The sequence below is a fragment of the Natator depressus genome, chromosome 3 (assembly GCF_965152275.1).
Source record: "Natator depressus isolate rNatDep1 chromosome 3, rNatDep2.hap1, whole genome shotgun sequence".
Classification (NCBI taxonomy): Eukaryota; Metazoa; Chordata; order Testudines; family Cheloniidae; genus Natator; species Natator depressus.
In genome coordinates, this window is record NC_134236.1 from 26,119,199 (window position 1) to 26,147,140 (window position 27,942).

Sequence of the window (27,942 nt, forward strand, 5' to 3'; positions counted from 1 at the left end):
TCTATCTGGTCTTAAAGTATACTAGCATTTTTAGAACTAATAACACAGTTTAGTTCAGGTACTTGGCCTTTCTGCTAAGGCTGCCGATAAGGGCTCTTAATGAGGTGGTGGTTTATTTGACATGAATGCAGTACCCACTAGGGACTGAACGGAGACTACTAAATAGCTATCGGATGATAACCAATTATGAACTAGTGAACTAATGATAAAGCGCTCAATCTCCCTATCAGTCATTAGAGCCTGTGTCAGAATTCTTGTTTTATAGCCATGGTTCAGTCCATTTGGTAGAATTTGTAATTGGAGAGCATATAATCTTATGATAAATTGTATATGTTAAGTCACTTGCAGAAAGAAATTGAAAACAAAATGGCACAGTTGTCAACATCTCAACATCGTTTACGTTCCATTGAAAATGAGACGAGAGAGAATGAAGATTATCTTAATCATCGTCGTAGACAACAAAAAGAATTACAGGTACAAATATGTAATAGACTGCTAAAGTCAAAAATGCATCTGTTTTAGCCTATTGTATTAGTCTTTTTTTAAACAGTACACTTTTAAACAAGTGATTTTCGCATATATTTATTTTGGTGGCTTTGCTTTTGTTTAAAGATGTGCAGAGTCTCAGGCTCTAGTGTCATTGAGCGTCCTTGCATTATGCAGCTAGATTTATGCTAGCATGTTTCCCTGGTTCTATGAATGCTCACTACAGCATATTTTTTATTGATTTTTTTCCCTTTCTATGTAAAATATTATTAAAAATTAGGGTTTTTGCTTTCCTTGGGAGACCAATATAATAAATACACCTCTACCCCAATATAATGCTGTCCTCGGGAGCCAAAAAATCTTACTGTGTTATAGTGAAACCGCCTTATATTGAACTTGCTTTGATCCACCAGAGCGCGCAGCCCCGCCGCCCCCCTCCCCATCCGGGTGCGCTGCTTAACCATGTTATATCCAAATTCATGTTATATCAGGTTGCGTTACATCGGGGTAGAGGTGTACTGCTTTCTAGGATGTGTATTCCTGATCTTCAGTCTAATTTCTTTTTCTTAATTTTGTCCTATTAATCCTTGTTTATGCTTTATTCAAACATAATTAAGTTCTCTTCCTGTTTAGCATTTGCATCCTTCAGCTGTTTGTGTATTAATTTTGTGACACTTCCCAGGGGTATCCAGGGTTGTGAGGCACCTTGCTAACACCTATTTTTAATGTGAGGAAGCCTTGTCTGTATCTTCCTCAGGTCAACTCCTTGACTCTCCAAGCCACAGGCCACACAAGCTCGCAGGCTCTGCTGTCCCTTATGCAACTAGCTGTAGGCGTACTCCAGACCCCAAATCCTCCGAGCAGTCCCCTGCAATGTTAAGCCCCTTATCCATTGGACATTCACAGAATTACCAGACACACTGTTCCCAAAGGAACAGTACACCACCGCTTAACACAGAGCTGTGTAACAGACAATACTTAGATTCATTCATAGAGAAAATCAAGTGTAAATTTAGTTAATGAAGACTATAGATTCGAATGATAACAAACAGAAATACAGTATACCCCCGATTATTTGAATAGCATAGATTCTGATAATCGGGAGTTTGGATAATCAGCAGGGCAGGAGCCATTCATCCATTCAGCAGTAGGGTAGCCTTCCCCACAGCCATCTTCCTTGCAGTCCTGTCTGGGGCGGGGGCTCTGCTCTGCCCCCACTTACTCAATCCCCTGACTGTGGGGCTGCAAAGGTCTCCCTGCAGGGCTGGTGACACCCGAGGGAGGCTGCAGTCCTGGTGAAGAAGAACAGAGACCCCCAGCCAGAACTCTACCCTGCCCCACCAGGACCACAGCCATCTTGCACCTTGCAATCTCCAGAGGGGAGTCACCAGCCCTGTGGCAGTACAGGGAGCCCTTTGAAGCTCTATTATTATGGTCTTGTTGCTTGCTTACTCCCATGACAGTAGACTTGCTGGACCCATTCAGCAGCAGGATGGCCTTCCCTGCTGCTGGGGACTTGTTGTCCTTCTCTCATTTCTGGCCAGGGTGCTCTGCTTTATTATCTGAACCTCCACATTATCTGAATCCCTTCCTTGTCCCCCAGCAGGATAAATGATACATGCTGCGGAGGGCATGTATTTCGTGCTGGGGGACAAGGAAGGAATTCACATAATGTGGAGGTTAAGATAATAGGGTTTTGGATAAATGTAAATATATTGTATTGGAAACAAAGGGTTACAAATAAAATAAAATTGTACCACACATACTAGTGTCTAAACTCAGCTAATAAAATGCCCTCTTGTCTTATAAAGTACTGCTTGCCCAAAGACTGTCTCACAGCATTCTTCAACCAGGATGACTGAGATCCACCTTACATGAGACCAAGCCTGCTGGTAGCCTGTCTTCCCCCCAGATGAAGGATGCCAGGGCATCTTTATGCACCGCTAGATATTGTAAGACCAGTCCTTTGTTCTTTACCTTTCAAACAGACACCCCACCTCCCACTGTTCCTGATAAGTTTCCTCCTGAAGTCGCTATGGTCTCAGCATTGGCGTTTAATTTTTTATGCTAGTAGACTTCTGTTGTAAAAGACACAACAGAAAGCTAGGGAGATAATGGTCTTCCACCTCCTGTCTGGGAATCAGTCTCAGGGCATGTGACTGCTACAAGGCCTGAAGAACATAATTTCTTTATCTATATCTATCTATAGCTGTATATTTATAGATATTATTGGCATGTATGTTTCGCAGAGATTATGATGACCAGTGTGATAAAGGCTTTCAGCAGAAACCTTGAGAGACACTTTGGTAAACTAGAGTGTAAACACCTCATCAGGGGATCTCTGTAGCCCTTACGACCTCCTGTGCCCTCTGCCAATTGGCATCAAAATGGTCCTTGTTCGCAGATATCTTTCCTTCCCTCCACATTCCCTTAGTTATTGCTTAATCGAGTTTTGCATATTTAGTTACTTTTACCTTTCCTTATAAATCTCTTTCCAATCAGTCATTTTTCTTGTTCTCAGAATGCCTCTTTATAGTAGTAGGCTAGGTTCTACAGTTCACTTATATTGGCCAATGATGCTCAAATTATCAGGTAAACAATCGCCTAGTGTCCTATTATGGAAGTATGTGCACTGAAGTGCATATAAACAGTTGTACAGTATCGGCACATGGACCAAAATTTAACTACTGCAGAAAAATATTTTTGATGTTTTTTTTATGTAATATAGGAAAGTTTTACTCTCCATTATTTTGAGAAAAAAGTAATTAATGAAAATGTAACTTTTAAAAATCACTTCTCTTTGGAGTGCCTGCACTTCTGGATCAAAATGTCCTTGTTCTGGTATGATTTTGTGTTACCTGTTTAACTTTCTAAGAAAAAAACTGTTTCTTTTTTCAGATGAAAATAAGAAGAATAAACATAGAAATAGCAGATCTTGAGAACGTAGAAGAACACCAATCAGTAGACATCTCTACATTAGTAAGAATGATTACTGTATTCTTTCTCACCTTCATGTATTTATTCTATTTTTTTAAATACTAGTAATGAGAACTTTTTTGGCTAAAGCATGCCTTGATCTGAAGACAGCAAGACTATTGTTCCAATAGTTAATCACCCTCACTTAAAAAGTAATAAATACAAAAAATTGTGCCTTACTTCCAGATTGAATTTGTCAGGTTCAGCTTCCAGCCATTGGTTCTTGTTACTCCTTTCTGTGCTAGATTGAAAAGCCTTTTAGTACCTGATATTTTCTTGTTATGGTTCTTGTCACTCGTTTCTGTGCTAGATTTAAAAGCCCTTTAGTACCCAGTATTTTCTTTGCACTGAAATCAAGTCACCTCTCAATCATATTTCTGATAAACTAAAAAGATTGAGTTCTTTAAGCCTCACACTATAAGGCATTTTCTCTCATTCTCCAATCATCTTTGTGGCTCTTTTTTGTGTGCTCTCCAATTTTTCAATATCTTTCTTAAAATTGATACTTTGAGATCATTGATGACAGTGTTGGAGACAGACTTAGAATCTCCTGTGCATAGGGCAAATGAAGCAACCCATCTTTTCCAGTGACGTCTGTCCAGACCAAGATGTTTGACTCCACCTTAAGTAATCTCCATAATGGCAGCATCCTTTTAAATTGTACTGTGATGGCATCGGGCCTAGTACCAATCTCTGCAGAGCCCCACTAGAAACACCCCTGTTTAATGATGACTCCCTATTGACAATTAGTTTTGAGATCTGCCAGCCAGTCCTTAATCCATTTATCATGTAGTTTATAATTTTTGTGTGGTATTAAGTCAAATGCCTTGCATAAGTCTAAGTATATGACATCTACCCAGTTATCTTTATCAACTAAACTTTTGATTTCATTAAGGTTTGTTTAACCAGACCTATTTTCAGTAAAACCATGTTGACTGGCATTAATGATATTCTTATCCTTTAATTCTTTATTAATTGAATCCGTATAAGCTTTTCCATTGTTTTGCCTGGGACTGAGGTCAGTCTAACCTGCCTGTAGTTAACTGAGTCATCCTACTTGCCCTTTTTCAGTATTGACAAAACATTGGCATTCTTCCAGTCTTCTTGAATTTCCTTGGTATTCTATTAGAATATTTATTAAGATTTATTATTAAAAGTGAACATCAACGGGCCAGAAATCTCCTCAGCCAACTGTTTTGAGCACTGTTGGGTGCAAGTTCTTTGAGCCTGTTTTAAGTTATTTTTATCCCTAGTAGATATTCTTGTTAGTTAATGTACTGGAAAGAAGCTTAATCATCCTCATGTGATACAAGTACATCATTCTGCTTCTTTCCAGTACAGCATGGAAATATTTAATGAATACTTCTGCCTTTTCCGCATTGTTGTTAACAATTTTACCATCTCCATCTAGTATTGTGCCTATAGTATTGCTGTAATTTCTTTTGCTATTAATACACCTAAACTCCTTATTGTTTCAACAGCTGCCAGTCATGATATTTTCCCTGATAATTTTAACTTCCCTTATCAATTTTCTAATTTGTGTTGATTGCCATCATGGCTTTTTGGCCATCTAATAAACTCTTCTTAAAGAACTGTCAGTTCACATTCATGTTTTTTTCTCCTAATCAGTGTCTCAACTTTTCTCAGCTTTGAGAAACTAGCTCTTTTTGAAGCTGTGTGTTTGTGTGTGTTGATATGACTGGTTGGGAACTGTCCTCTGTTTGCTCATATTGAATGTAATCAGTTCATGATCACTAAGGCTAAGATTTTTTAGTAAAAGTCTGGGACAGGTCACGGATGAAAAAGAAAAATTCATGCAAGCTGTGACCTGTCAGTGACTTTTACCAAATATGTCCAGGACAGAATGGGGATCTGTGGATCCCCGCACTACCTCAACGGGGGCAGCTTGGTGGGGGCTAGGAGCCACTTGCAGCAGCTTGGTGCTGTGGGGTACCCCTGCTGCCTGAAGCTCTGGGGTTCCCCGCTGCCAGTGGGGGCTGGGAGCTGTGGGGTGCCCTGTCTCCTGTGTCAGCCAGGAACTGCGGGGTACCCCCTACTACCCACCGCTCCGGGGATCTGCGGCAGCCAGGAGCTCAGGGGTTCCCTCACCGCCGGCTGGGAGCTCGGGTTTTCCTCTGCTGCTTGCGGCGGCCGGGAACACCCCGCAGCTCCCAGCCCCGGGGGCAGCAGAGGATCCACCGCTGAAGTCACGGAGATCACTGGAAGTCACAGTTTCTGTGACTTCCGCCATCACTGTGACTAAATCGTAGCCTTAATGATCACTAGTTCCTAGGCGATAATCAGTGTTGAGTGATTAATGCATCTGTATGCAGAAAACGATGTTCAAAATAGTTATTTTATGTTGGGTGTAATACTTTCTGTCTTAAGACTATATAATCTAGGACTTTTGAGACTCTGATATTTTGCCACTCGCTGTATGAGACCTCCGCATATGTCTCCTAAATCAAAGTCCCTTGTAGCACAATTTTTCTTTCCACACCTTACAGACAAGTGCCTGAGGAGTAACTCATTCAGTTCTCTGGGTTGATTTGGTGGTCTGTAACAGCCCTCTGCAGTATCCCCCACTCCTGGGCTTGTTAGTTAGCCCGTTGATCCATAGGCATTCTTATTAGAGAATTGAATACTCTGTTGCATGTAATCTCACAGCCATAAAAGTGAGTCTGAAATGAATATCTTGTACAACAACCAAGGGTGGTGTTTTTTCTCTTAATTTTCAAACCTATGTTTATATGCTAACAGGAAGATGAAGCTCAAGAAAACAAGCATAAGATGGAATCCGTTAAGCGGGATATGGAACAGCAAAGGGGAAAAATGGAGGAACTGAAAAATATTCTGCGAGTGGCTGAACATAAACTTGAAGAAATTAAAGAAAAACTTCACCAAGTAGAAGAAATAGCCAGTCCAGTCAAGGTAGAAACCGTACAAATATACAGCTTTTAAAAACATATTTGATTTTCATTTGTTGGCAAACGTCGTACTAATCTTTAAAGAGGGGAACAGAGGATCTGGGGAATTATTCAAGTCAGCCTGACTTTGATATCTGGAAAGATACTGGAACAAACTATTAAACAATCAGTTTGAAAGCACCTAGAGAATAATAGGATGATAGGAAATAGCCAGTATGTCAAGAATAAATCATGCCAAACCAACTTAATTTCCTTCTTTGACAGGTTACTGGCCTAGTTGATGCAGGGGGAGCTGTAGACATGATGTATCTTGATTAGAGTATGGCCTTTTGATACAGTCCTACATGTCGTTCTCATAAGCAAACTACGGAAATGTGAATCTAGATCAAGTTGCTATAAGGGCAATGCACATCTGGTTGACAGATCATACTCTCAATAATTATCAATGATTTGCTGTCAAACTGGGAGAATGTATTTAGTGGGCTCCAACAGGGGTCAGTCCTGGATCCAGTACTATTCAGTATTTTCATTAATGACTTGGATAATGGAATAGAGAGTATGCCCATAAAATTTGCAAGTGACACCAAGCTGGGAGGGTTTGCAAGTGCTTTGGAGGACAGGATGAGAGTTCAAAACAACCTTGACAAATTCTCCAATTGGTCTGAAATCAGCAGATGAAATTCAATAAAGACAAGTGCAAAGTGCTACCCGTAGGAAAGAAAAATTGAATGCATGTCTTCAAAATGGAGTATAGCAGGCTAGGCAGTAATACTGCTGACAAGGGTCTGGGGTTCTGGTGTGTCAGATTGAACAGGAGCCAACAATATGATGAGGTCAAAAAGGCTAATATTCTGAGGTTTATTAACAGGAGCATTGTATGTAAGAAAGTAGAGGTTATCGTTTTGTTTTACTTGGCCACCGGTAAGGCTTCAGCTGGAGTAGTGTGTCCAGTTTCAGCCACCACATTTTAAGAAAGATGAGGGCAAACTGAAGATAGTCCAGAGATAAGCAGCAAAAATTATCAAAGGTTTAGAAAAGCTTTCCTATGAGGAAAATGCTAAAAAAACTGGTTATGTTCAGTTTTGAGAAAAGAAGACTGAGCGGGAGCTGGTAACAATTTTCAAAATATGTTAAGGGCTGTTATAAAGAAGATTGTGATCAATTGCCTTCCCTATCAGCTGAAGGTGGAGGTGCTGCCAGGTGGCTCTGCGCGCTGCCTCCGCCCGCAGGGGCTGCCCCTGCAGCTCCAATTGGCACCACGGTCAATGCTCCTAAGTGGAGGAACAGCCACAGGGACTTCATGCTCTGTCCCTGCCCTGTCCCGAGCGCTGGCTCCACAGCTCCCATTGGCTGGAGATCACGGACAATGGGAGCCGGGGGGTGGCACCTGCGGGCAAAGGCAGTGCACAGAGCTGCCTGGCTGTGCCTCCACTTAGGAGCAGCAGGGACATGTCGCCTATGGAGCAATCCTTTCCTTGAAATCAGTGGCGAAACTTTGATGTTGAGAGAGTGGGTGGACAGAGGAATTATGACTATGTCGCAGCTAATTGACAATGATAAATTAAAAATATCTTTCACAACAATTTGGCTTCACCTGCTCTAGAGCATGAAAATATCTCTAGTTAAAGCAGTGATACTCAGACTGAAGCTCATGAACTGCAAGTGGCTCTTTAGTGTTTCTCCTGTGGCTCTTTGCAGCCCGTGATCTTAAAATGCTATGTGATTTAATGATTAATCAATCTAAATTATTAACCAATCAGAATGGTTTTACTATGTTGTTAAACCAATTATAGAATACTTGGTCAGTTATTTTGCTGTGAGAATATATATATGTATATTAAATGAAACCATGAATTCATACTTCTGTGGATCTTTTGTGGTTGCTTGCTAATCTGGCTCCTGAACCACTGAGGTCTGAATATCACTGAGTTAAAGCATTTACTTATGAATGTATTTGGACCAGATGCATTGGGAACTCCAGAACCTCCAGAATTTATACTTTGGAGGAAACTTCTAGATCAGTGGTTCCCAAACTTTAACATCCCGCGAACCCCTGTCACTAAAATGTCCTCCTAAAAATGAATATTTCCCGGGATGGTCTCCCTTACCTGAGCATAAATTATAAAAGCAATGATCTTGGAAATATAAAATTTATTTTTATGACATGCTTATTACACACTATTTATTTATTTATTATTATTCATAACTACAGTATTAATTTTATTACATTATGAAAATGGCAACACTCTTCCAAGATCTCACTTTTGTAGCTTGCATCACTTTGATTAAGCCTGTTATAAGACAAGGCTCCTACGTTTCATCAAGGAGTATCAGATATAAAACAGCATAAAGGATGTAACCAACTTAAATAAAGAGTTCCTCCTGCCCAAGCATTCGGGTCTTGAGCAGTCCAGGCAAACACTGCACATTACAACAAAGCTTAAACTTGTTCTTCATAATTTTAAAACCAACACTAGCAGCCTATTTAATTCTAAAAATAGAAAAAAATATCCACCTTCTTTTCCATTTCTTATAAGGAGTCTTAATGTTTAAATCTCCTCAGTGTGATGGATGAGTTTGCTTTGATCTGCATAGCTCTTGAAAATCCCTGGGACTCAGGGCTGCCCTAGGAACGTCTTTGTCTGCCAGTAGGGAATTTTTTCCCAAGAACCCCCGGTAACATTTCGTGAACTCCCAGGGGTTCATGAACCCCAGTTTGGGAACCACTGTTCTAGATTTATTCGGACAGTTAATATCCTTACATTGGTTTTCTGGTGCAAAAAAACTCTGCCAAAAGATTGATAATCTGAGAATTGCTTTGGATACCCAACTATCTCCAACCCAATGGAATACAACTGTATCTACTGTTAAAAAAGCAACTACAGATCTGAGACTACTGCTTCTTCACCAAAAGCCACTTTTTCAAATATACTGGTCCCCACATTGGCTAATGGTAAAGGGCCTCATAAATGCTGACCGCCGTTGGAAATGTAACTCCCGGGTGCTAACCTCCAGCACACCAGCTCTGAGCCCTCTCCTGCACCCAAACTCCCTCCTTCTTAGTTAATTGGAATTTTTGACTTACTGGCTGGACTGCAGAGGAGGAACAAGCTTTGCTGTTTGCCGGGCCCAGACATGCTGCAGGGTTGGGGAAGGATGGTGAGCATGATACAGATTACTGTGAGAGAAACTATGTAGGAGAAATGCCCCAGCAAACACTCCCCCAGGGGGAGGAGAAGCGATTGTCACCCAGTTTGTTCATTAACAATACTAATCGCTGCCTTGTGAAGGACACTGGCAGAGTCCCCAGCCCCAGATACAGTAGTGGGTTCCCAGGGAACTGCAGACCCACTGCTGTATCTGGGGCTGGGGACTCTGGATCCTTGTAGGGTTTTTTCTCCAGCTTTGTTGTGGAACTTAGCCCCTGAGTTGGCTGGATAGCTTATTCCTTGTCCTTAGACTCTCTCCCCAAAAGCTCAGAAGTTCTGTGTTGAAGTTACAGCTCCTCAGGGCATAGTGGGCACCTGACATTCCGGTCTGACTAAGCCCTATGCCTTAGCAGTGCAAAGGTCTGCTGACTGGCAACAGGCAGGGCATAATTCATCCTTTGTGGAGCCTGTAAGTGCTGCCTCACATTGGGGACACCACTTAGATTTAAGCCAGGTATTAACAGGACAGCTCTGCTGTGTGTGAATGGGAGCAGAGTAGTCTGGCAAGAAGGTACTGCGGTGGCAGATGAGTTGAAATCCCACTACTGTTTATCCTGTCCAGGGGAGGAAGAGGAGGAAGATTATATGTCATAACTAAAGAGAGAAGAAAAAATAGGTTTTAATAATGGTCAGGAAAAACTAAACCCCCAACCTGTTCCACCAGTGGCAGGAAATTTGGTGGCCTGAGTCTGAGCTGAAGGGCGCAGCTTAGTCCTGGAGCCTCCAGCAACAACATTGGACCTCATCCTAATTCCACAGGTGGGGGGCACCACTAGCCCATGAGTAATGAATTAGGAGAGAAGGTATGCAACAGAATGAAAGGGTCTCAGCCAGGTGAGAAAAGACAAGGTATGTCTACACTGAGATTAAAAACCCACATCAGCAAGTCTCAGGGCCCAAGCCTACAGACTCAGGCTCACACTACAGTGCTAAAACCAACTATGTAAGGCTTTGGGATCGGGGTAGAGCTTGGGCTCTGAAGCCTGGAGAGGGGGGTGGGTTTCAGAGCCCGAGCCCAAACTTCTACACAGCTGCTTCTAATGCTGTAGCTCGAGCCCGAGTCCGTAGACTCCTAGGCTCTGAGATTCACTGCCATGGGTTCTAAAGTATATACATACCCTAAGAGAGAGCTATAATTCTGTATGAGGAAATGTAAGAAAACTTGGGACTGTTTGGAGGAGAACTCTAAAAGAGAACATGATGGAGGTATACAAAATACTGAATGCTTTAGAGAGTATAAACTGAGTACTGCCATTTACCTTTTTGCATAATATGAGAACAAGGGAACGTTCAATGGAACTGAAAGAATACATTTTTAAAATTCATAAAAAGACACATTTTTTCATATAATGTAAAATTAACCTGTGGAACTCTTTGCCAAATTATATAATAAAGCTCAAGAGCTTATGTAGGATTCCAGAAAGAATTAAACATTTATAGGAATGAGAAGATCCAAAGCTATATTAGATATAAACCCTCATTGTTCAGATCATAAGACAACCACTAACCTAATAGGGTTTAGGGAGGATTTTCCTTTTTGGCAGGTTATTCCATAATTGTCTACTACAGTTGATCCTTCTGAAACATGTAGTACTGGTAACTGTCAGAGATGGGAGGCTGGATCATTGGTCTGATCTGGGTATGGCATTTGCTATATTATGTATGTATTATAGTTGAAAACGGCATATGGTACAATTTGCAGTCACTTTCTGACTGGGAAAATATTCCATTTTGTAACTGGGAAAAGACTTCGAATTTTCAAAGTTTTGAAAGCGGATGGTGTGTGTGTGTGTGTACAGTGTGCCTGTAAATGCTTACAGTACATTTTATATCTTTTTATAAGAGAAGTGTTCATTTAATGGGATTCTCTGTTCTCTTCCCATTTTTCAGCTCAGCGTTTCTGAGCTCTTCTTCCCAATGAGTAAAGAATACTACTCCTCATTTACAGACCACGTACCACCCCTAAAAGTTACCAGTATGGCAGAAGAGCAACACAAGGCATTCTCTTACTATACTCTTTCTGCCAGAATTGAGTATGTGCACTCACATAAATTGCTGTTACTGCCACTGGAGTTAAGAGGGAATGACATTATAAAATGTGAAAATCTATAAACTATGTTAGTGGAGCAGTGATGACTGAACATACTCCCCCATTTTAAGTCAGTAAATATTGGCAGATGTTCACAAATCTGCCACTCCAGATTAAATGTGACATTTTGATTTGCTCCAAACAGGATGAATTAAACCAAGCTGACTTAGAAGTGGAAAAGAGTAAACACCACTGGCAGCACTATGAAGAGAAACAGAAAGAGCATTTGGCATCCATAAAAAAGCTTAAAGGAGAACTAGCTGCTAAAGAAAAAGAATTAAAGGTATGAGGGTTTTTGACAATTTGTAGGGGACAGAAGTTGGGTATTCAAGGTCCATTTATTACTTGGATAGTCAGCTGTTCCCTCTGCTAAGTGAAGTTTCTGTTATTTTAAAATTAGTATCATAGTCCCTTGCTCTAACCCCAAGTACTCAAGAAATCTGTCCTGCATACTATTGTCGGTATTTTAGTTGTCTTTAAGTATTGATTGCTAGGTCAGCTAAAAAGAACTTGAAGTGTATGGAGTGTAGTTTCCTTTTGATATATGTCTTAATGAAACATTATTGTGATTTTAAGCCTACCAGTTAACTTAAAACTTTCTGCAGCCCACCGTCTCCCACAATTCTGCACATCTGGGCTGTTCTCCTCTCTCTGCCACTCATAGAGGTAGGTTCAGCATTTTGGCGCCACATGGTCTGGTCACACCTACTCTGCTCTTGCGTGCTGCCAGATTCTATACCTCCACAGCCGCAGACAGTGGTGGTTTCTTTTGTTCCTGCCTTCCCTCCTTCTATTTTAACTTTACTGCACATTTTTTGGCAGGGAGCAGTATTCTCCCTCCTTGGCATTCCTCCTCTTTCTTGATCAGTTAATCGTTCAGGGTTTAACCCTCCCTGAGCCTCCCCTATTGCATCTCCCTCGTGGACAAAATCTTTTCTTCCCAAGAGAAATTCCTCCTTACTTGCTTCCCACGAGGTTGTGTTTCCTTCATTCTGTTCAACTGCAAAGGTGTGACACATCTTAGGTGTCATAAGTTTTGAAAGCATAAAGATTCCACAAGAAGATTGGGCTCCTAATTCATTTCCTTCCACTCGAAATACCTTGGACTAAGAGCTTCCAAGTCCTCCATCACTAGGTGGATAGACTATGTATTGTGGAAGCTTATAAATCATCAGAGATTCCTCTCCCAGAAGGGATCAAGGCTCACACTCTCATGAGTGGGGGGAAAAAGCAAATGCATCCAGTTTGGGAAATTTTCAAAGTGACTATTTGGTCTACAGCTAACATCTTAAGTACTACAAGGTGGACCTTCTACCTTCTGCGGACACCACCTATGGTAGGAAGGTGCTGCATGCCGTGGTCCAAAAATAATAGACTTTTGAGCAAGCTCATGAATAGGGGAGGGTACTTCTTTCCTACCAAATTTCTTGTTTCACAACCCTTCCTATATCTGTTCACTGCTGACTACTTCCCAGACATCCACAATTGTGGGAGAATTGGGCTGCAGAGCAGAAAATTTCTTACCGCTTTCCTTTCAGCCTGTAGTGTCTCCCACGGTTTTACCCACCAAGGATTGTTAATGAGTAGAGTCAGCTATTAAGTGGAATCATTACCATATGACTGTCTTCCTTCATCTAATGTATATAGTTATTTCATCATCTCTGGTATATGTGTTAACGATATTATGCAAGTTGTAAAGCTTGGGAATAACTCATCTGGCAGCAAGCAGGAGCAGATGGGCTATGGCCAGAGTGTGTGTCACCAAAACACTGATCTGCCTCCATGAGCTGCAGAGAGAAGAGAGCAATGCAGACATACAGAATTGTGGGAGACACTGCTAGCAGAAAGGAGATGATTGGTAAGAACTTTTCCATTCGATAACTCAGGTTTATCAAGCCAAGAGTGCTGCTTTTGTACCAGTGGGGAATATATGATGAAAATTTCTTCACTCAGTAAAATGTATACTTACTGTCTCCGATCTGAAAACAAATACCAGTTTTTCTGAGCATTACATTTATTCAGGGTGATGATGCATCACAGGAAAAGTCAGATAGTTTTTATAAAACCATCAATATGGCATTTAAACACAAATGTAATCATCAAGAGAGCTCTATGAAAGGATTCAAGACTGAGGACAAAAGAAAGGCTATTTAGATTCTAAACTTTATAGGAAAGTATCTAGCAAATGGCAGGGGACAGACACAAGCATTAGATTTTTGACCAGTGGCTGTAACTTTATTTTAATTTAGAACAGCAAACAATTGATAAAGGCGTCCTGTCCTATTGGTAGCCTGCAGGGGTGGGGCCTCCTTGTACAGTAACTTGCCAGGAGCCATAAGGTTTCGAATTGGATGCCTCATCTGGTCTGGTTAGTCTTGGGCAGTAAGTTTATGCCGAAGTCAAGCATCAACAAGTTGGGGTGCATGCTGCATCCCACATTTCCCCTTTTCACTGCTACCAGGTTGCCTTTAGAAGTTGATTTTAAGTTACAAGCATCAAGGAAAAATGACTAAAACAACACTAGATGGCTAAAGGAGTGCAGCTTCATTGTTTTGTTAATAAATGAATAGAACGTAGGATTTTAGAAACCTACTGATTTAGATCATGTGTCTAAAATATAGTTTATTATAGATATAGATAAATTACTATCAATATATAGGCGCTTTCAGATACTCCCTTTTCATATTGTAATAAATAAATTATTACTACTACACATTTCTATTAAAATAATGACGAAGAGCCCCAAGAGGAGATCCATTGTACTGAGTGCTATGTGCAAACAAGAGAGACACGCTTGCATTAGGGACTTCATTTCTTGTTGCACAGCTTCTTTCATAGATTACTAATAGGCTATTGCTCCTGTGGAATTTGGAGGCGGTCTAGTGTTGTTGCTGGAGACTCCAGGACTGAGCTCTTCCCTTCAGCTCAGACCACCAGATTTTCTGTGTCCAGTGTTGGAACAAGTTGGCAGTTCTGTTTTTCCTGACCATTTTGTTTTAAAATCTTTTATTTTTTTTATTCATTTTCATGCAGTTGCGACTTCCAATATTCTCATCCTTCTCTTCTCTTGGATTGAGTAAATAGCAGTGTTTGATTTCAAGTGCCTGGATCTGCCACTGCAGCATCTTCCTACCAGACTCCTGTGCCTCTGCTCAGGCGTGACAGAACTATCTTATAAAGCCCTGACTTAAATCTAAGCAGTTTTCCCTATGTGAAGCTGTGTATGCAGGTTCTACAGAAGGTGAATTATGCCCTGCCTGTTTCCAGCTAGCCAGCCCTTGCCCTGCCAGATTAAGGGGCTCAGTCAGATTAGCATGTCAGTTCCCCACCCTGCTTGAGGAGCTGTGATCTGAACACAGAGAAGTCCAATTAAGTGATTCTGGGCTTTTGGGAGAGAGTCTAAAGATGAGGAGGAAGCTATCTGGTCAGCTATGGGTAAATTCTTGCAACAGACCCGGGTTGGAGGGGAAAAAGCCTAAAAAGATCCAGAGTCCTCATCTTCTCTGTCTCTTCCCTTCCCCCCCCCCCCCCCCCCCGAAGATACAAAAGTGAGTTTTCAGTTCCCTGGAGAAAGAACCAGGGCTCCAACACAGCTCCCTTTCCTCCCACTATGAATTGTATGGTATCCATGCCAGGATGAATAATGTATTACCTCCCTTCTGTAAACAGCCAGGGAAAGAGGTACCATAAATACATCACACACAAAAAACAACCAACCAGCAAGACATTTCTAAGAGTGGATCCCAATCAATGGCTTGCAAGGAACTTATTGATATTTATACAATATCTTCCCTTTCAGATATAATTAGATACATGTTTTCCCATTGATGAGAGCATCATAAAATTCAAATGGGGATATTTGATTAAGCAAAACATTAAATTAAAATGTTTCTATAAAAGAAAAATTTAATAAATTTTGGGAATAGGGTTGTCAATCACAGTTAACTCTCACGATTAACTCAAACAAATTAATCGCACTGTTAAACAATAGAATACCAATTTGAATTTATTTAATATTTTTGGATGTTTTCTACATTTTCAAATATATTGATTTCAATTACAACACAGAATACAAAGTATACAGTGCTCACTTTATATTTATTTTTGATTACAAATATTTGCACTGTAAAAAAAATAAATAAATAGTATTTTTCACTTCATCCAATACAAGTACTGTGCAATTTCTTTTTCATGGAAGTTGAACTCACAAATGTAGAGTTATGTACAAAAAAACCCTGCATTCAAAAATAAAACAATGTAGAATTTTAGAGCCCACAAGTGCACTCATCCTACTTTAGCCAATTGCTCAGACAAACAAGTTTGGGTAAAATTTGCAGGAGATAACGCTGCCCACTTCTTGTTTATAATGTCAACTGAAAGTGAGAACAGGTGTTCGCATGGTACTTTTGTAGCTGGTGTTGCAAGGTATTTACATGTCAGATATGCTAAACATCCATATGCCCCTTCATTCTTCGGCCACCATTCCAGAGGACATGCTTCCATGTTGACGATGCATTATTTACATTTGTGACTGACCGCCTTGGGGGAGAATTATGTGTCTCCTGTTCAGTTTTACCTGCATTCTGTCATAAATGTCATGTCATAGCAGTCTCGGATGATGACCCAGCACATGTTCATTTTAAGAACAGTTTCACAGCAGATTTGACAAAACACAAAGAAGGTTCTAATGTGAGATTTCTAAAAATAGCCACAGCACTCGACCCAAAGTTTAAGAATCTGAAATGCCGTCCAAAATCTGAGAGGGATGAGGTGTGGAGCATGCTTTCAGAAAACTTAAAAGAGCAACACTCAGATACCGGAAACTACAGAACCCGAACCACCAAAAAAGAAAATCAACCTTCTGCTGGTGGCATTTGACTCAGATGATGAAAGTGAACCTGCGTTGATCCACTCCGCTTTGGATTGTTATTGAGCAGAACCTGTCATCAGCACGGATGCATGTCCTCTGGAATGGTGGTTGAAGCATAAAGGGACATATGAATCATTAGCACATCTGGCATGTAAATATCTTGCAACGCTGGCTACCACAGTGCCATGTGAACACCTGTTCTCACTTTCAGGTGTAAACACAAAGTGGGCAGCATTATCTCCTGCAAACAGTAATCAAACTTGTTTGTCTGAGCGACTGGCTGAAGTATGACTGAGTGTGCTTGCAGGCTCTAAAATTTTATATTGTTTTATTTTTGAACACAGTTTTTTTGGTACATAATTCTACATTTGTAAGTTCAACTTTCATGGTAAAAAGATTGCACTATAATACTTGTATTAGGTGAATTGAAAAATACTATTTATTTTGTTTTTTTACAGTGCAAATACTTGTAATCAAAAATAAATATAAAGTGAGCACTGTGCACTTTGTATTCTGTGTTGTAATTGAAATAATATATTTGAAAATGTAAAAAAAAATCCAAAAATATTTAAATAAATGGTATTCTATTATTGTTCAGCAGTGCGATTAATCTCACGATTAATTTTTTTAATCTCTTGACAGCCTTATTTGGGAGCCTACAGTTGATGCAGTAGTAGCTCCACCAGTGAAAGACAGTCAAACCTTCATAAGGGGACTTCCTTCCAAAAAGACCCCATACACCATAAGAGGTTGGCTTACGATTGAGACATGAGTGTTTATATCCTTTTCCAAATCAGGAAATAAACAGCGGTCAAAAGCTTCTCCTTGATGATGGAAATAATGTCCTGAGTAGAGAAGAATTTGCTACTTTTCAAGATAGTTTACATAAAGGGTACAGAAAAGAGAAAGAGAGAGGATTGTAGTGGTCCTCCTACAGAAGGCACTTTGGACTTGCTAGGTAGCCAAAGACCCCACATTATACTTACACAGAACACCAGACTTCTTGAAGCAGGGACTCCTTCAGTCAGACTGGGAACATCTACAGTTAACAAATTGGGCATCAGAAGAGAAGTGTAGTTTAGCATTAACCTCCGGTAAAGTTGATTTCCCAACAAAACTCAGTCAGGGTGTATCATCACTGGTTTAGTCGAATTTACTTTCCTGGTGTGAGGGGAAACAAAAAGCTCCTTGGGGCAAAGACTGCTTTTTTGTGCAGTCCCCAGCACACTGCGTCCCTGACCTCTAGATGATAATGTCATAGAAATGCAATAATAATCCCAAAGTTCTGATGTGATTTCAGGTACACTAGAGTTTCTTCAGGCGGCTTGGTTGGAGTCCTACAACCAAGCATGATAAAAATGTGGGTACCAGCCATAACGTTTTGTCATCAAGTACTTGGAGTATCAGGTACCATGTTTAATCACAGTGACAAATTAGACAGGTTTGCGGTTGGCCTTGCTAGTCATACTACCTGTGAAAGGCAAGTTTTGGAATTAATTCCCATGTTCATACAAGAACCACACTGCCTTTGTCACGAGAGAAAGATTATGCTTATAGGTCCAAAAACCTTTCAGTTCAAGATAAGTTCCCTTTTCCACAATTTCTGGCAAATAGTTCTCCCACCATTTTGTTCTAACCTGTGGAAGGTGTGGCATAAATCGGCATTCCTTGAGTACGAAAGATCTCTCTCAAGCATCTGAAGTACATATGTACCTTTTCATCTCATTCTATCCAAAATGCCGAGGCCTCACAGTTTCAAGTTTGTTGCAAGGAGAAGGTAAAAATGGGGGGAACTTCCATCTAAATTATTCTGCTCTAATAATTCAACTTATTCTTTCCCTCCCTACCTCTGGTATACACTGCTTATTAATTCCCATGAATAATTAAAGAGCAGAAAAGCTTTGCAATCGAATGATCAGTATCTTACCTGATAATTTTCTTTCTTTTTAGCAGCTTCTCTCTGTATTCCATCCACCCTGGTAGTCTGGTAAATGATCAGAATATAAATTGAAATTTTTCTCTGAAGGGAGACTTAGACATTGACAATTTGCATCCGGTTGCCTTTATACTGATGATTGGTTGCTGGAGTGTTTCTACAGCTGTGGAAATTTTTTTGGGTGGCCTGAGATGAAAGACAGAGCTTAGTCCTGGAGCCTCCAGCTACAACACCGGACTGTCTCTGAATTCCACAGGTGGAGAGCCCATTAGTAATGAACTCAGAATTTCTCTTGTACTGCTTTTCACCATACAAAATATTAACTATTGAGAGGAAGATACATTATGGTTTATTTGTATAGCGTTTTTTAGCATTTCAAACTTCTCTTTAGGAAAAGATTGCACAGGCCACACAAATCTGCCCGCAACGGATAGAAGTCAACAGAACTGTCAAGAGTCTTGACACAGAAATGAATCGCTTAAGAGACAAGATCAATTCAGAAAGAGATCATCATGGAAACAGAGAAGAAATAATAAAGTAAACAGTGGCTACGTATTTTGGGGTTGGGGGGCAGAATAGTTGCTTCATTGGGACAGTAGATTAATTTTATTTTAATTATCTCTAAACTTTTTTTTAAAAAACAAGTCTGATTAATGGTGACGGGTGCTCTTCTTGAACTAAGGAGTAGTCATAGCCTTAAATATGTTTGGCTGCTCATTGCATTATTTCTACATCACCCAAATGTGGTGCTGTGTGCTCTAGAGAAACTGAATAAGACATGGTCCCTACCATAAACAGTTTACAATTTCTATTTTTATATACAATGTAACAAAAATAGGAAGAGTGGAGTAAGGACCTCTGTCCACCTATGTCTGTTGCTCTGGCATTAGGATGCTGACCACCTCACTTTGCATGGCACTGTTTCCAAGGCAGGGTCCATCATACTCATCAAAGTAAGTGGTGCCAGCTGCTGTGGGCATTTGCATTTTTGGAGTTAGAGAATTCATAGATTTAAAGCCAGAAGGACCAGGATGATTATCTACGTTGGTGGTTCTCAAATATATTTGATTGCCCTCCCCCCTTCTTTGTGTCTGTAGTTTGCGCACCGCCATCCCTCCTCCCCCCGAGTACGTATACCACCACCCAGCTCTGAAGGCAGAGTGAAGAGCAGCGGCTGTTGTCTGGGCTCCCAGCTCTGAAGGCAGCGCTGCACCAGCAGCAGCACAGAAGTAAGGGCAACAAAATGAAAAGTGATATTTGTCAATATCACTTTTCACAGTAGACTTAGCACTCCATTGCCACCCTTACTTCTACACTACTGCTGCCACCACGGGGCTGATAGCCGGACCCCCGCTGCTTCCAGGTGAGTAGTTTGGAAGGCCTCTGGCTGTTACCTGTATCCCCATCTCCTGGGTGTGCATGGCCTTCTGCACATGTCCCAGCCCCTGGGACTGACAGCCAGAGTTCTTAAATAATGGCACACAGCTCGCACTTCCCTTGGTGCATTCCCATGCCTCCCTTGTGAGGTCCGTCCCATAGTTTGAGAATCACTGATCTAGTCTGATTTCTTGCATGATACTGAACTTCGCTCTGTAATTCTTAAATCAAGTCCAAAAATTTGTATTGAACTAGAGCTGCCTTTTAGAAAAAGAAATCTAGTCTTGATTTCATAAATTCTAAGGCTAGAAGTTACCATTGTGATCATCTAGTCTGACTGCCTGTATAACACAGGCCATAGGACTTCCCCAAAATAATTCCTAGAGCATATTTTTTAGAAAAACATCCAGACTTGATTTAAAAATGGTCAGTAATGGAGAATCGACCTTGGCCATTGATAAATTGTTTGAAGATTAATTGCTCTCACAGTTTAAAAATTTGTCTTATTTCCAGTCTAAATTTGTCTAGCTTCAGCTTCCGGCCATTGGAGCATGTTATACCTTTCTCTCCTAGATTGAAGAGCCAATTATTAAATATTTGTTCCCCATGTAGGTACTTGGTGGATAATTGGCTGAAGATTAGCTTGTTTATTTTGGGTTTATTTCCATTACCCTCCATTAGTTAATTATCAAGCCAATTTTTTTTGCGGGGAGGGGCGGGGGGACAGGGGGAGACACAATGTGGGTTTTCCTTACTAAACATATGAAAAATCTTTGGTCTGAATAGCTATAGGTGAGGCTTTGAATCTGCTGTGCAGTGTGTCATAACTCTTATGGTTATCAAGTACCATATCAGCTGGTTCCATTATCTTGCCTGGGATTGATGTCAGGCTGACAGGCTTATAACTACCTGGGCCTTCCAGTTTACCCTTTTTTAACATTGGCATGTTCACTTTCTTCCAGTCTTCTGGAACTTCATGGTCCAAGATTTTTTTGAAATCAACATTGATGGTACAGTGAGCTCCTCAGCCAGCTTTTTTAAAAATTCTTGGATGCAGGTTATCTTGACCTTGCTGATTAAAAATGTATGAGTTGTATAACTGTTGTATAACTTCTATTTAACATTCTCCAGAGATACTAGTGGAATGGAGTATTATCACCATGTGGTGAGTCTTCATTATGTGGTTTTTTTACCCAAATACAAATATATTTGTTGAACACCTTTGCCTTTTGTGCATTGTTGCAGATAATTCTACCATTTGGATCTAGCAGTGGACCAGTACCATTTTCAGGATTCTTTTTGCTCCTAATATAGTTAGGAAAAAAACAACTCCTTATTGTCCTTAACTTCATTGGCCCTAGATTTCTTCTTGTGTCCCTTGGCTTTCTTTATCAATTATGTACAGTTACTAACCTCTCATTTATAATCATTTCTATCAACTTCCCCTTTCTTCCATTTGTTATATATTATTTTTTATTTTTTACAGATGCCTTCACTTACCCTCTAAACAAAGTTGTTTTTTAACTAGCACAGCCTTCTTCCTCAGTTGCAGGATTGTTGCTTTTGGGGCATTTAGTAAGGTGTTCTTAAATGATTTCCAATTCTCATTCACACTCTTCTCGTTAAATTCTTCCTCCTAGCTGGTTTGGCTCACAATTGTTTTCATCTTTCTGAAATTGGCCCTACTAAAGCTCTGTCTGTTTGTCTATCAAATAATTTATGTTACCGGTCTAGACTTTTTTCTGTTTGTACATTATAAATGTCATCAAGCCATGATTACTTGTACCTAAGTTACCATTAACTTTTAGTTCTGTCATCAGTTCCACTTGATCTGTAGAACAAGGTCTAATATAGAATTCCACTGTGGTGGCTACAGCACTTTTTGAGTTAGGAAATTGTCATCTATACGTTTAGAAATTCTAAGTATATTTTAGTACAGGCAACATGAGACCTCCAGCCTATATCATTCATATTGAAGACACCTGTGATCAGGGTTTTTTCCTACACATTGTAGAGAGGCACCTAAGGAAGTCATCCTGTTCTGTGTCATGATTTGATAGTCTGTAGCACACACCAACTACTACCCCATCTTGTGCTTTATCTGTTAGGACATTGATCTATAAGTATTCAAGACCATTTTCTTCTGAGTTGTCCATGACTTGGAAAAAATGCCATTTTTGCTGTAGAGTGCTACTCACCCTCCCCTTTTTGCCCATTTACTCCTTCCTAAATAGGTTATGACCATTGATTTTAAGATTCCAGGTGTGCAGATAAACCTACCAGGTTTCAGTAATACCAACTAGATTGAATTTATGCTCCTAAATTAGCAATTCCAATTCTTTTTTTGTTACCATGTCTTTCAGTATTAGTGTATAGGCAATTCAGTAATTTCTTGTCTTCATGCCCATGTTCCTTGATTAATCAACATCCTGATTTTTGTATTGATTGCTTATCTCTCCCTCTTTTTATCCTCCCCTTTTTGTTATTAGTTTAACCCCTCTCGACTACTCTAGCCAGCCTAGAGTAGTCAGAGATTAGTCTACCCTCTACTGAGGTGAGGACCATGTAAACTATGTAGCTCCGTTTTCCTATAGCTTAGAAGGTGGACAAATCTTCCACAGAACCAACCCCCAATGCCACTTACCTAGCCAGCAATTCACTTCCAGAATCTTCCGCCTCCTGTCTTTCTTTGTGGGACAGGAAGGATTTCAGAGAAGATTGCTTGGATATTTTTGTTCTTCAGCACATTTCCAAGTTCCCTGAAGTCATCCGCTATCTGCGAGAGATCTCACAACGCAGTGTCAGTAGTGCCAATATGAACCATTACCAATGTATCCTTGCCCATAGATTTCAGAAGTCTATCCAGTCTTAGAGTGACATCTTGTGTCCTGACTCTGGGAAGGCAGCTCAGTGTCCTTTTGTCTGCCTGTTCCTTGCCAAATGTTCTTTTGATTCTTCTGAGTATTGACTCTGAAGAGTCAGAGCGGTGGAGAATCTGGGTTTGGACTGCTTGCTAATTCTAAACAATCTCTTCCAGACTGACAGATTGTGAGACTTTTTCTTACCTGTAATTTATCTGCTCATAACAGAAAATCTGTTGGTCTGGATTATTTCTCTTCCTTGTAAATTTGAGTTTTATAGAGTTAGAAGCATTTGAAATTTATCTAATGGAGCTTGTAATACCGTTATTTGGGGAGATGTTAGATAGCAAATCTCAACCAGTGAGGTACTGCTGTGTATTGTTGGACACAGTCAATCCAATAGTTCATTCTAGACTAAATAACTTCTTGTTATGAGAGCACAAATGTAGAGGTAAAACTGAAATTGTTGTTCAACCGTCAAGCATCTCCCACAACACTAATATGTATGGGCTATTCCTCTCATGTCTGCAGTTTCCGGAGGCAGTTCAAAGTGGTAGCACAGCACTGTTCTAGCATGTCCCCTTCTCTGGCTAGCCGCCAGATCTTTTTGCTTTCATTGCATTAGTCACATGGCTAATTGCTTTGCTCCTGACTCTTCTTTGCCAGGCTTTTTTTTTTTTTAGTTGAAGGTGAGGGGCAGTAGTAAGCAGCTGTCCTTTGTTGTCATTCTCTTCCTCCCCTGGATTGGGTCTTGAGCAGTGTTATGGTCCCAGCCACGCGGAGCCAGCAGTGCAGCACTCCCTGCAAGACTCCTGTCCCTCTTCTCCCCTCCCTCCCTTTTCCCCCCTCCCCCCCAAGGTATGGCAGAGCAGCTGCATCATCACCAAGCTAAATTCAAGCAGTGTTCTATCTGAGACAGCTTTTGCAGGCTCTCTGGAGGGCAAATTGTGCTCTGCCTGTTCTCAGCTAGCCTACTGTTGTACTGCTAGAGCACAGGGTTATTAATCAGAAAGGCATGCTGAGTCTCTTACTGCCCCAAAAAGCTGCAACTCCAACACCAAAAAGTCCAATCGGGAGACCCAGACAGAGTGGCGAAAGAGATTCCAAGAATGAGGAGGACTTCAGTCAGCAAGCCCATGGTGTAAATCCCAGGGCAGCACAGGACTGGAAAGAAGGAGGGGAAAAAAAACTTTTAGGGGCCTCCTGCTCCCCCTGCCTAGGTCCTAAAATGAGTTCTCTATTCCCTGGGGAGAGAAGCGGGGCTTTTATCTAGTTCCTCTTCTTCCTGGTTCAAACCAGGGAACTAGACCCCATCTCCTGAGCAGAGGCAATGGGACCTTAAAGTGGGAGGACAATGAGGGAGGCATATCCAGAGCGCACAAGACTCTGCATTCAGCAAACTGCAAGAGACCATGCTCTGCCACAGTTGGGCAGCAACATCTACAAAGCAGGACAAAAAAATCCCCAGAGCACTAAAGAGGGTAAGGAAAGGTACAAAGTCCTCTGTCTCAGGCAGCTCCTCCTCTGCTGAGGTTCTGTTTCTGAGCAGGACATGGGAAAAATGCAGCCAAGGACTTCACCATGAGATGTTCAGAACCATGTTCAGAAAGGTTGCATCCACGATCCAGATCCAACCTGAAGAGGAACACTAGGACAAGCCTAAAAACAAATACTTGCCTTCCAAATCCTCACCTGAGGAAGCAATTCCCCTGTACCCATGCTTTGAGGATGTGATCCAAGAAGAATGGGAAACCTTAGACAAGGGTGAACATAGAAACAGGCATGCACCTAAAATACTATAAATGTCAAGGGCCCAAAAAGTGTAATTTTGACGTTCCAAAGGTCAATGCTGCAGTGACATTACTAGCAAAAGATATGGTGATACCATCTGAAGGGGATTTCTTTCCCAAAGATCCAGCCAACAGAAAGGTGGAAGCCAGCCTTGGAAGGGACTTGGAATCTTCCTTGTCTGCCCTTAGAGCATCCTTGGAAGTTACAAGAGTTACAGTATCCTGCCTGAAGAACGGAGACCACTTAGACTTCTGGCTTGCTAATTAAGAAAATTTTCCTGGCAACAGCCTTCATGGCAGGTGCCTTAATGCAGGTAATGAGATTTTCAGCAAGGGCCATAGAATCCAGGTCAGTAGCCAGATACAGTGTATGGCTTCTTCTGTGGAACAAACCAAACAAATCCCATGTTCATCTAAATTAACAGTCTGTCTCTCTCCTATTTGGGGAAAAATTGGATAAGATAGTGGCAGAAAGTGCTGCCAAATGGAAACAGTCCCTCCCTTCTCTATGCAGTGCTCTGAAGAGTGATTAGAAACCCAGCAAGAGACAGAAATGCTCCTTTAATCCATCCTCACAAAAGTACCAGAGGAAAGACAACAGACATATCAGGGGAAAACCCTGGAACCAGGGCTTGGGTGGAAAATCCAGAGGAAGTCCCACTGCCTGTAAGAACCCACTATGACAAGGAACAAATGTGTGCCTGACCAGATCCTATTTCTCAGAAGAATGGTACATATCAACCACAGGCAAGTGGTAAGAGGGGTAGTGAGTTACAGATAAGTCCTTTGTACTAAAGGCCTCACCCCATCCTTCTATGCCTTCTATGATGAGATAACTGGTTCTCTGGATGAAGGGAAAGCAGTGGACTTGTTGTTCCTTGACTTTAGCAAAGCTTTTGACACTGTCTCCCACAGTATTCTTGCCAGCAAGTTAAAGAAGTATGGGCTGGATGAATGGACTATAAGGTGGATAGAAAGCTGGCTAGGTTGTCAGGCTCAACGGGTAGTGATCAATGGCTCCATGTCTAGTTGGCAGCCGGTATCAAGTGGAGTGCCCCAAGGGTCGGTCCTGAGGCCGGTTTTGTTCAATATATTCATAAATGATCTGGAGGATGGTGTGGATTGCACCCTCAGCAAGTTTGCAGATGACACTAAAGTGGGAGGAGAGGTAGATATGCTGGAGGGTAGGGATAGGATACAGAGGGACCTAGACAAATTGGAGGATTGGGCCAAAAGAAATCTGATGAGGTTCAACAAGGACAAGTGCAGAGTCCTGCACTTAGGACGGAAGAATCCAATGCACCACCACAGACTAGGGACCGAATGGCTCGGCAGCAGTTCTGCAGAAAAGGACCTAGGGGTTACAGTGGACGAGAAGCTGGATATGAGTCAACAGTGTGCCCTTGTTGCCAAGAAGGCCAATGGCATTTTGGGATGTATACGTAGGGGCATTGCCAGCAGATCGAGGGACGTGATCGTTCCCCTCTATTCAACATTGGTGAGGCCTCATCTGGAGTACTGTGTCCAGTTTTGGGCCCCACACTACAAGAAGGATGTGGAAAAGTTGGAAAGAGTCCAGCGGAGGGCAACAAAAATGATTAGTGGGCTGGAGCACATGACTTATGAGGAGAGGCTGAGGGAACTGGGATTATTTAGTTTGCAGAAGAGAAGAATGAGGGGGGATTTGATAGCTGCTTTCAACTACCTGAAAGGGGGTTCCAAAGAGATGGCTCTAGACTGTTCTCAGTGGTAGCAGATGACAGAACGAGGAGTAATGGTCTCAAGTTACAGTGGGGGAGATTTAGGTTGGATATTAGGAAAACCTTTTTCACTAGGAGGGTGGTGAAACGCTGGAATGCGTTACCTAGGGAGGTGGTGGAATCTCCTTCCTTAGAAGTTTTTAAGGTCAGGCTTGACAAAGCCCTGGCTGGGACGATTTAATTGGGGATCGGTCCTGCTTTGAGCAGGGGGTTGGACTAGGTGACCTCCTGAGGTCCCTTCCAACCCTGATATTCTATGATCCCTTCACCCAATCCCCAGCAGCCCCATCTAATATGAACTGGCGTTGAATGAAATTTTGCATCTCACTTTTGTGGACCTAGGACACGGGCAGGCAAACTTCTGCAAATGCATGGCTTTGTGATAAACACCAAGAAAAATGTTGATTTCCCCTCCCTCGCCTCCCCCCCCCCCCCCAGATAATTCAGTTCGAAGTGGAAATGGACACTTCTGCAGCAAAGGTCTACCTATCACTGGATGGATTCCAGGAGTTCCAGTATGTGATATCTGTGCTGGTCAAGTGTATAAGGCCAACCATAACATGTTGTCTCCAAATATTGGGTCTCTTGATACCCTGTATAGAGATCACCCCATGGACAAGGTCTCTTTATCAGGGGTCTCCAGGCCTTTGTACTGAAAGTATGGAACCATTTTCTGGAACACATCCAGGATCGGGTCCTGAACCAGGTTCTGGATTCTCTAAGATGATGGACAATCCCAGAGAACATCCGCAGGGGTCTTCTCATATGCTCTTAGACCCACAGAAATTCTCAACCAATGCCAGCCTGATGGGGTGGGGAGCACGCATCTGAGCCACAGAACAACACAAGATGCCTCAGACTCGTGGGAAAGGAACCAGAGAGTCAAACTAGCTCTGCTAAGGTTCTAGAGCTGTCTAGAGGATGACCAGTTGGACAGGCCACAGAAGTTTGTACTATCTGAACAACCAGGAAGAGAAAGGAGTTCAACTTTACATGTAGAAAAAATATCAGTATTGGAATGGGCAGAGAGGACCCTTCCTTCCATTAGAGCGATACACACAAAAGGAGAACTGAACCAAAAGACAGACTGGCTCAGCAGACAGTCATCAACTTAGAATGGTGCCTAAATCAGAAAGTCTTCACTCTGATCTTGTAGACATTTGGCTTCACTTCAGTCAACCTGTTTGCCAATCGCAAGAACCCAAAGCAGGGTTCTTCACCGGAGAAATACTTCACCAGGGAAAGAGATCCAGTGTCCATGGGGACAGATGCTCTTTCACATAGATGTGGCCCCAAGGCCTGCTATATTCATTCATGCCCTTTACACATCCAGGAAAGGTGATCCAGGAGATAAAGTGAGAAGGCACAAAGGTGACATTGCCAACTTCACAACAGCAAAGGAGACCATATTTCTCTGATCTGGTAGAATTGAAATTGGGACCACCATTGCAGCTACTAGTGAGAACACAGACATCCTTCGCCAAAGCCCATTCCTCCAACCAGACCATCTATACAACTAATAGCCTGGCTATTGAGAGGGAAGTGTTGGTCTATCCTCAAAGTGATCAGAACTCTGCTCTCCTCCAGAGGAGCTTCCACATTAAAGGCTTACTTCTCCATCTGGAGCAGGTTTCATGGTGTCAAGAATGCCAAGGATTCTA

At 41.5% G+C, this 27,942-nt stretch overlaps 1 protein-coding gene across 2 annotated transcripts in view; it reads left to right on the top strand.

The window, feature by feature from the left end:
• The window catches only part of SMC6 (structural maintenance of chromosomes 6), a 96,398-nt gene that overhangs the window by 44,487 nt on the left and 23,969 nt on the right, over positions 1-27,942 (top strand). For both annotated transcript variants that reach the window (XM_074947565.1, XM_074947564.1), the window contains exons 18-22: positions 339-474; positions 3,385-3,465; positions 6,223-6,393; positions 11,833-11,970; positions 18,885-19,030. In XM_074947565.1, coding sequence (XP_074803666.1) covers positions 339-474; positions 3,385-3,465; positions 6,223-6,393; positions 11,833-11,970; positions 18,885-19,030 — 672 coding nt within the window. The remainder of the gene's footprint in view (positions 1-338; positions 475-3,384; positions 3,466-6,222; positions 6,394-11,832; positions 11,971-18,884; positions 19,031-27,942) is intronic.